The following is a 10,361-nucleotide window of genomic DNA, read 5'->3' on the forward strand; positions in this document are numbered from 1 at the left end:
TGCCTGGGATGGAGGTTTATCTACCACATACTGATGTCAATGTGAACTCTGTCTGATAAAATAAGTGTCTTAAATGTTTCCACCCTCACTGCTTTGGCAAGCACTTCCAGATCTCAGCCTGGTTGTCTGGAGACAAAAGCAGAGAACTGGTGCCACATGGGTTCCTCCCTCCATCCTCAGTAGATCTGCTGTCCTGGGAGTGCTATGCTTTGGGTGTACAGGAATCCTCTACCCCCTCCTTGGGTGCAAGGCTAGCAAGAAAACAGTTGCCAAGCTGGAATGGAAGAGTCTGGCAAGGTCCCAATTTGTATGAATCACATCAGACCATTCCCAGAATGGTGGTATCAGAAGCAGATACAAGAGACCTACATTTTACCTGTTCCTAAATCAAGTTGTCTTTGATGCAGTCCATTATTAATCCTGGCTAAGGGACTGGGTGGGAAGAAGCATTGTAACTTGGAGGAAGAGAGCAGGGAGTCCTGCTGGGCCCAGATTTCCAAGCTGCATGCCAGCTACTATTACAAGTGCCTAAACATGCCTAAGCTCAAATCCAGATTTGCAAGATCACTTAGGTCCTGTTTAAGCACCAAAAACTAGAGACACCTTTCTACCTACACCCAGAACCCAGCAGGAACCCAGCAATACCCACATCCCAAGCCCTTCTGGAAAATCTGGCCCCCAGCGTGACACCACCACCACCCTCCCCATCCAGCACCTATATAACCAGGACCACCCACTCACCAACTACAACTGGTAGCACCTTCATAGCCTTCCTCTCACGGCCATTGATCTTGGCCTGTTTCTGTTTGTGTCCTGGGTGGGTGTACTTGAGGTGAGGGTAAGAGACAGTTTGAATGCCATTGTTCATCATGTACCCCTTGGGCAAAGAGCACTCAGAGTGGTTGTACATGTTGCGCTCCTCCAGCCTGATGTCCATGTGATTCCTCTCAAAGAGGGGTGATGGGCAGTATAACGTCCTGTTGCCTGCACACATGCTGCTCCGTAGCTTGGCCTTCCTAGCCTCCTCCCAGCGCTTGAGTCCCTGGAACATGGCACAGTAGAGAACCAGCATGACTGGGCAGGGGATGAAGAAGGAGCAGATAGAGGAGTAAATGATGTAATTGTTGTCCTCCAGGCGACATGAGGTGGGGTCTCGGTTGGGGACATTGTTGAGGCCAAAGATGACCGGTGAAGCCACGGCAAAAGCAAAGATCCACGTGGTGGAGATGAGAACGATCTGGCGCAGGTCTATTTGCCGCCGGTTATAGTTCAGTGGGATGGAGACAGCGATGAACCTATGACAGGTGAAACAGGGGTCAGATCCAGTGGCCTGCCTCTGTACCCACAGGGGAGCTGGTTGAACAGTCTTTTAGGGCCAGACCCCCTCTCACCCAGGCTGTGGGCAGCGTCACACTATCCATCCCCCAAGTATTTTAGAGATCATTGCACCCAGCTTCCATGAGAGAGATTCACTGCTGTCACCCTAACATGCTTCTGCCCAGTGGAACAGTCTCAAGTTGGCCATACCAGCATTAGCCCTGCAGGGTACCTACATGGTGTGCCTGTGTTAGCAGTCTGCACCATGGTCACTGCATCAACACTGTTACCGGTCATGAATCATCTTAATTTGCAGGAGACAAATCCAGGTCCTCTCCTCTGCCCGTGACTGGGTGTAAACCCTTTGGGGTAAGATCTGTTAGTCGATTGCCGTGTTGGGGATAGGGAAGGGAAACTGTCAGATACTCGTCTGGGTGATGGTCACTCCACCTTCTAAAGCAACTGCCCCCTCAGGTTTTCCCTGACTCACTCTCTGCCCTAATCTCCTTCTAGAAATGTATAATTTCTTCCAAGGCTACCCTTCCCTCAAACTGGCTGGCTATTTTAGACCAATGCATCTGTGCCAACAAAATGCCCTAAGAATAGATCACATACTGCTCCAATGTACTGGTTCCAGATTTGCCCCCCTGCTGAAAGACCTAACAAGGGAAGAGAGATGTTGCCCTTCCTTCACCCTAAAAATTGTGTAGGACCCCAACAAATTGCCTTTAATTTGCCTAGAGTACTATATTTACTCACATACTGCAGGCCCCCAGATAAGACAAGCACCTTGTTTTGGGAAGTCAGAATGAAGACAAAAAGATCTTTCCCTTTTAACCAAATTGTTCAGAATTCTCTTCCTTGTTTAAGATGTGCATGCCAATTTTTAATCACTAATTTTACTGAAAAAGGCCAGAGTGGTACATGAATAAATAAGGTAAGAGATCTCCCATTTTATTCCCAATCTGAGTTCCCACCACAGTAGTGCAATGCACTCCCATGGTCTACTTTGTACAAACACATGGCCCATGTGTTCCTTCCCTTCTTGGAATTGTGGTGTTCCTGGAGCTGCAGACTGGAGCATGAGGTGCTTCCTAATGAGGGACACTGCACACATGCGAGATGGATGCAGATTAGTCTTTATCATAAACCAGTCTCATATGAGCCCATTAAGCTCCTTTCTTCCTTGCTTAACATTCCAGAAAACTGCTGGCTCCTAACCCAGTTGATTCCATGAGGTAGATGATGTATGTTACATTTAAGGGATTACTGAAGACCTTGGCCATGGAATAGTTCCCAGTGTAGCTAATGAATGCATGGACAGAAATATTAATCCTCAAGTCTGTAGCCCTCTTACACTCTGGACATGCCATGGCTGGCTGACTGACTGAAATGCAAATCAAATGAGTGCTTGGGGCTTTAATTACTTTCTTTAGTGAGAGACTCATGTACTCCTGTTCCAAGGTGGTGGTTGAGCTGGCATCCTGGAACACTTGGAACTGCAAAGCAAAAAAGCCAACAGAGCTCTACAGAGCATCCTCTACTGATCTAGCGATGGCTACCCACCAGCTTCCTGTGCCTGGGTAATGAATTTCTCCTCCAAAATCTAACTCCGCCTCCTGGAAAGGGACATGGGCCTTGAGAACAAATAGCTTTTATGGGGCAGAAACAATGCTGTGTTCCAAATCACCACCTCAGCCTGCAAGAGTGGGTTCTGCTCAGCTTATTTGAAAGCAACAGGAGCCATAGAGGAAAACAGCAAGGAAAACTCTGAAACTGAAACACTAGGTGGGAGTAGGCTAGGAAAGCAGCTATGCTCACAGACCCTATACACAAATCATGCATCTGGCAGCTGCTTGATGGCCTAGGTAAAAATGTGGTTGATGGTCTCCGTCCATTTCATACTGGGCAGGTGTACAGAGCACACCTGTAAGCAGTCCTAGCACAGAGATCAAGACTGAGTGGGCTCAGAGGCTTAATGCTCCTCTTGCCCTTCTTCCTCTGAGCCAGGAATTAGAAGCCACAATTCTGGAGTCTAAGTGACCAAAGGGGTAATTCCAGATGTTTCATTTACTGAGACCCACCAAGGCCCAGATCTCATCAACCAAAGGGCTGGCTCCGCCTTCAGCGTCATAACATACGGCTATCACTCCTGTCCACTTCGATAAAAATGTTAGCTCAGAGAGAAGTGTGGCACACTGAGCATTAGGGCTTCAGGGGCAGAAAGGGCTCAGTTGCCACAGAAATGGAGGTCAGAGCAAGGGGAAAATGAGAGCTAATGGAGGAGGGACTTCCCTTGGGGGGCAATGGGTGCATAGCAGTGAGGAACATAGCCGCCCTGAGGTGGAGCTCACGGACGCAGACCTGGGAATGTCTCATCATCTGGGTGCTGAATTCCCATGGGAGGGTGGAGGTCATGAACCTGGGCATCAAGAGGACACTGGGGGGCAGGCAGAGGAGCAGTGGGGTGTGCTTACCGATCCACACTGATTGCACAGAGGTTGAAGATGGAGGCTGTGCACAGCATCACATCCATGGTCATCAGGGCGTCACACAGCACAGTGCTCAAGGACCACACTCCTCCCTGGAACTGAAGGCAGAAAAAGTCAATGCATGTTACTCTCTCACCCTGCACAGGCCCTGGAAGGGTCGTACATGTTATCTGGATTCTGCAATGGGCAGAGTGTGTGTATGTGTGGGGAGGGGAGGGCAGGGGGTATCCCAGAACTTTAAATGTAACTTCTTTGTTTTTCAATAACTGACTCCCACAGATGTTCACAAAATCTAGGATTGTCCTAGAATAAAAAAAGCCCTGAAGTCGAGTAATCCTGCTCAATCATCATTATAATCCCCTATGGAGATGACGTCCACACAGGTGGATTATTCACACCTTGTAGCTCATAGCTTTGTTATCCCTTAAGTTTCTAGCCCAACGGAAGGGTGAGGCCAGGGTAAGGTTGTATGACCCAGGAAACATATAACTCCATGGTTCTCAACCTTTTTAGACTCCAGGCACCCTGACAAAATGCCAGCTCTTTGTTTTCACTCAATTTTTGACTACATAAAGATAATAGAGCAATTCTTATGTTGCAAAGAAGATGGAAAACCCGCAACAGGTTGGCACGTTTTGAACACTGTGGATTCCTATGTGGAATCTCTGGGTTTAATCTTGAGAATCATGTTTGCATACCTAACATGGTGTAATACCCCACAACATCCTCAAAAGGATCTCAAGCCATCCCAGGGTACTATGGCACCATGGCCATGAATCACTGAAAGCTCAGCACATATAAACCCCAGCAGCAGTGAGATATAGCACAACACATCCAGTGCTGATAAGGTGGCAGCAGTAGGAGAATCATTTTTTCCATCCGCAACCTTAAACACTTAGAACTCATGCATGAGTGCAGCCAACCAGAAACCCTGCAGAGGTATTGGTTTAATTGATGGAACTGATTAAATCAGAGAAGTGTTCCTAGGTAACTTGCAGGTCCTGATCTCTCGCACATGTTTTCACTTGCTTCCATTAAAAACATCCCATTTGTAAGTAATTGCATAGGTAATTTCTTATTCATTATTAAACAGCTATTTCACTGTCATAGAGCATGAAAAGCAAAACTCTGGGGAGTATATCAAAGTAATTCTAGTTTAGGGAATATTATACCTCTTGGTGTAAAACACAGCCACCAGCCCTGGCACATGCAAAGCAAAGAGGCCATTAGCAATTTTTATTTCAGACTGTCCCCACATTTGGTTATAACTGATTAGATGGAGCTCCTTTTGCAGTGTCTATAACCCCACATAATGTAGCCACAATGGTTGGACTGTGAGTAGCAGAAAATGTTTATAGGAAATGGGTGTCTTTCAAAGGCTGCCATGTTACAAAGTGTAGGTAGGAATATTGTGTTTTCAGGGCCTTGAACAAGGTGGCATAGGATCACACTTAGGTGCTCAAATCCATTTGGGTGCATAACAGGTGGAATAGGATTTGTCCCCGAGCGTAATCCTGTTTCACCCACATCCACAAAACAACCGAGGTGCCTACACTTATTTGCCTCCATTCTGGCCTGACAAGATCCCTCACTGTCCAGACCTGGGCTACTGTACATGCTCAGAAGCAAGCTGGATTTAGTACCTAAATGTACAGCTCCCACCTCAGCTCTCTTATGAGCCAGTTCCACCTGGGAAGCACATACAAAGCTGAAAGGAAATGCAGAAGAAACTGAGAGCAAGCATGTTACAGCCAAGTCCTGTCTCCACCATAACTAGGAATCAAGCCATTTGAGCTCAATCCTTTCTAATGCACTGCCATAGCCATATGGGCTGTAGCAGCTGAGAAGGTAGCCACAATCCCAGGGTCTTGTCTGCACAGACAAGTCACCACTGTCTCTACACCAGTCTGATATGGCGTTTATGCACATACGCAGGAGTTTGGGGGTGGGAGGGGAGGCTCTAATTAGAGTGGCCCCAAGAGCCGCTCTAATTGAAGCACCCAGAGCATCTCATATCAGTGTCCCTGAGCTTAAAAATGGCAGTGGGGTTACTTTAACTAAAGCTCATTCGACAAGCTTTAAAGTCCCCCCACTGCTATTTTTAAGTGCTGGGATGCTGATAAATGAGACGCTAGAGTCTGCTGGAGTGCAGTAATTACCACGCTCTAGCAGACTCAACTTGGGGCTGGACCCGATGATCTTGCGAGGTCCCTTCCGGCCCTAATCTCTATGCAATCTAAGAGAGCCTGCTCTCACATGCTATCATTACAGCCTTGCTGCTCACGTATAGGCGCCCACAGAGGTGCTGCAGTTCACACCTCCCATTGCTGCAGTCTCTGAAGCACAGGATGGTGATGAGGCTTTTGGGCTCCCCTGAGCATGCTCCATAAGAGCAGAAAGAAGTTCCTCGGTGCAGGAAAACCTGGCATTTGGCACCAGAGGAAGGGTGAGCAGGCTGCAAAGTCCCCTCCCCATAGGTGTCACAGTGAAGGATGCATGTCTGAGGAAGAATTCCTCTTTGGACACAGAGGGGTGAAGGGGAAGCACAGGCCAAGCTACTCCAGCTAAAAGGTCCAGGTGCAAAGATTCAAAAGGATGTCCATACTGCAAGACTAGCAAGGAGCTGTCTGCCCCCTTCTGCAGAAAGCAACTCTCAATGGCTTCCCAGAGCTACCAGCTGCCCTTACATCCCTCTCTCAGCCAAACACTTGGAAAAATAGACTCCATGGTGCTTTGGTCTGATGAGGAGAAGAGCTGGAACTCAGCATTGTCAGTGCGCCGATGACACCACAACCCCCAAAAACCTACTCCCTCCCTCCAGTCACACACACACACACACACACACCCTCCCTCCAGTCACACACACACACACACACACACACACACACACAGAGAGAGAGAGAGAGAACAGCACCCCACTGGCAGAGAAATCACTCCCCCAAACTACCACAATCATTATGGTGATGGTGAGAGGCACCGGCTGAGACCAGAGCCCTGGTGTGGTAGGGACTATACAGATATGCTCCTGTCCCAGAAGCACATGGTTTAACTAGAGGAGACCGACCAAGGCAATAATCACTGTCTCTGTTTTTCAAGCAGGGAAGAAGTGAAGCAGAAAGGGATTCAATCCAGGGTCACACAGGAAGCCTGCGGCAGAGGTGGATGTTCAACCACGTCTAGCAGTTTCCTCACAAGGCATCCTTGTCTGGATGCTCTTGTGTGGAATGGCGCCTCTTTGGCATAACTCCATCTTCCACCAGCCAGGAGTCACAGATGAAGCAACAGTACCTCACAGTTCAGACTACAACCAAAGCTGCTCACTGATCTAAAAGAGCTGGTGTAGCCCCATCAGACCTTTGGGCATTGCTTGGGAGGAAACAAATAGGGAAAAATCAGTGCAGCTTTAGTGTCAAGCAAGGGCAGCCAGAGGACTCTGGGTGACACCAAGGCTGGTAGTCAGCCACAGCCTTCCCGATTCACAGCTGGGGGTGGCTTCAGACAGGCCTGTGTGTGGGAACACTGTTAGGAATAAGAGCTGTGCTGTAAGCCTGTCAGACCACTTCTCATGAGCGCAACACCACCACCTCATCTCCCACACAAGTACAACACAAACCGTGGGGCTGGAGAAGACTCAACGGTCTTTCACACCACTAGGCAGACTGAAAAATGGAGCATCATGAAGCTTCCTGCATCGGGTGGAATGAGAGACCTCTGTAGCTCCAGTTTAGCACTGCTAAATTTTACACTGGCTTTGTACACCAAGGTCAAAGTGACACCCGTGTTCAGAGCAAACAGGTGATCGGTAGGGCTATGCGAAATGACTGTGTTTCATTCGGTTTTGGATACAGCCGTTTTGGAGGATAGTGATTCGTTTCAAAATACTGTCCTGTTTTGTTTCTGCCAAATCTCCGAATCTGTTTCGAATGGACTGCAAGGGAAGCTTTGCACAGCCCTACCCAGCCAGGCGGGACTTAGGGCCCCAGTGGCTCATCCGGGGGAGCAGGAGGGCCGCTGCCTTCCATGCGGGTGAGGAGATCCCTGCACGAATCTCTGATCCCTGTCACACTGGGTCGCGGGGCAGGGAAGCAGCACAGAGTGGTGAGCAAGCCTGCTGGTTCCTGGTCACATGACTCAGCTCTGCAGGGAGCAAAGATCTGCGCCAGGGTCACCTCACCACTGCTGTCCACCCCGCGCTGCCTCAGCGATGTGGGGCTGTGCGGGCCGGGCAGTGGTGGCGAGGAGACCCTGGCACGGAGCTCTGCTCCCTGCAGAGTCAGGTTGCGCGGCAGGGCAGTGCTGCTCCCTCCTGTGCAACCTGGCTCTGCAGGGAGCAGAGACCTAGGGCTGCATAGAGCAGGCAACGGTGGCAAGGAGACCCTGGTACAGATCTCTGCTCCCTGCAGAGCCAGGTTGTGCGGCAGGGATTACCCAGCCCCCGGTTCAATTCCCCAGCTTCTGATCATCGCCCCGCAGCTTTCCCAGAGGGCGCAGGCCCCCAGGTCTGCATGCTGGGTTTCAGCAGGCTGTTACTGCAGGCTGGGGCCAGTGGCAGCACCACAATCTTCCTGGCACTTGGCGTGGGCTGCACCAACCAAATGACTGCCACTGGCCTCAACCTGCAGCAGCAGCCTGCTGAAACCCTGTGCAAGAGGGAAGAGCTGGGGAAATGACCAGAGAGCTGGGAGCTAGATGTCAATATCACAGCAGTCCTTTCCCCACTCTTTCCCCTCCCTCTTAGTTTGTTTCCTTGTAAGCCTGGCTCTGAAACTCCGAAATGTTTTGGAGCCTTCTGTTTCGATTTGCATTTGGTGTTTCGGGCACCAAAACACCTCGAAAACAAAACAGCTTCCGAAATTTCACACAGCCCTAGTGACCGTCTCTTTTGACATGGCTCAGGACGGAGGTGCTATTCCTGTGCCTCACCAATAGGTGGCAGAGAAGCTAACTATAAACTTAACACTGAGCAAGGGTCAAGCCCAGGGATGAAAATGAATAGAGCTGTAGACACACAACCCATACATCGCTGTAGCTTACACTGGTGTGTGGTTACTCCTGCCTTTCTGAGGGGCAATTCTGCTCTGGAATAGAGCAACCTATACTTGCAGAGGGCTGCATATTCATAGATGTTAGGGTCGTAAAGGACCTCAGTAGGTCATCGAGTCCAAACCCCTGCGAAGGCTGAAGAGATGTAGGTCCTTGAGTCTCTCCATGTAGGCCCTTGCCTGCAGGCCTCTGACCATACAAGTGGCCCTCCCCTGAACCCTCTCAAGATTCTCTGCATCCTTCTTGACATGCGGTGCCCAAAACTGGATGCAGTACAACTGAGGCCTGACCACAGAGCGAAAGCATCACCTCCCTGGACCTGTTCGTCATACATCTCTAATGCACGGTAAAGTGTGGTTAGCCTTGTTGATCACTTCGTCACACTGATGACTCATGTTCACCTTGGAGTCAATTACGACTCCAAGATCCCTTTCTGCTGCTGTGCTGCTGAGAAGGTCACCCCCCAGCCGGTACGTCTGTTGGTGGTACTTTTTGCCCGGGTGCAGCACTTTGCACTTGTTTTTGTTGAACTGCATCCTATTCCGTTCTGCCCATTTTTCCAACCTGTCCAGATCCACCTGGATCTGTTCCCTACCCTCTGGTGTGTTAGCTTTGCCCCATAATTTGGTATCATCTGCGAACTTGGACAGAGTGCTTTCCACGCCTTCATCCAAATCTCTGATGAAGACAGTGAATAGCACTGGTCCAAGGACCAAGCCTTGCGGGACTCCACTGCCCACATATTTCCAGGTCAATATTGACCCATCCACCAGCACTCTCTGGGTCTGACCCCTAAGCCAATTTGCCGCCCACCTGACTCTGTAATCATCTACATCACAGCCTGTCAGTTTATTTAGGAGAACAGAATGAGATCTTGTGTGTCCATTCCACATTTCTTCCAGGTGTGAATGTGCTGCATGTGTGTGTTCCATCACAAAGTTCACTGTGCCGGGCAGGGGGAGAGAGGTCTTTTGGACAAGACTTTAGAAGCTGAAGTCTTGGGAGGCCAGTTACATGTCCTACAACAGTTGATTTACCGGAGCAGGCAGGGAATGTCTAGCACTTTTGGGCAAAATTTCCCTCTCCTGCATGGCAGTTTGCTGCAAGGGCAGGTAACTGCATTAGTGGCTACACACAAAGACTGGATAGTTATTTAGGATCTGGTCTACATCAACATATACTCTGCGCAAATGGAAATTAATCTCTTAATCTCTTTACATGTGTAAATATATCACTCACACTCCCGGTGAGTGTGATCACAGGGTCTCTCAGCTGCCCCCAGTGGTTGCTATAGAACCATCCTGACTTGCAGCAGATGAGGATCTGGCCTGCTAACTAATTCCTAACCTTGGTGTGAGTGCATGTTTCAAACAAACCATTATATAAATCAACTCAAGTAGACTCCTGCATCTCAGTGAGACTCACATGACACCGCAAGAGAAGGCTGAGAGGCTATGTTGTGGCTGCCTACAATACAAACTCATGGGGGGGGGGGGCGCAGCAGGGAAT

The 10,361-nt window shown here is 49.3% G+C and overlaps 1 protein-coding gene across 1 annotated transcript in view; it reads right to left on the reverse strand.

Moving 5' to 3' along the window:
• Positions 1 to 10,361, reverse strand: part of DRD4 (dopamine receptor D4) — a 53,004-nt gene that overhangs the window by 8,911 nt on the left and 33,732 nt on the right. Inside the window, exons 2-3 of the mRNA XM_019519800.1 lie at positions 3,795 to 3,907; positions 742 to 1,295 (exon numbers count right to left, since the gene is read on the reverse strand). Of these exons, the coding sequence (XP_019375345.1) occupies positions 742 to 1,295; positions 3,795 to 3,907 (667 nt within the window). The remainder of the gene's footprint in view (positions 1 to 741; positions 1,296 to 3,794; positions 3,908 to 10,361) is intronic.

This window comes from Gavialis gangeticus, unplaced genomic scaffold, assembly GCF_001723915.1.
Source record: "Gavialis gangeticus isolate Ggan-Ray unplaced genomic scaffold, GavGan_comp1, whole genome shotgun sequence".
Lineage (NCBI taxonomy): Eukaryota > Metazoa > Chordata > Crocodylia > Gavialidae > Gavialis > Gavialis gangeticus.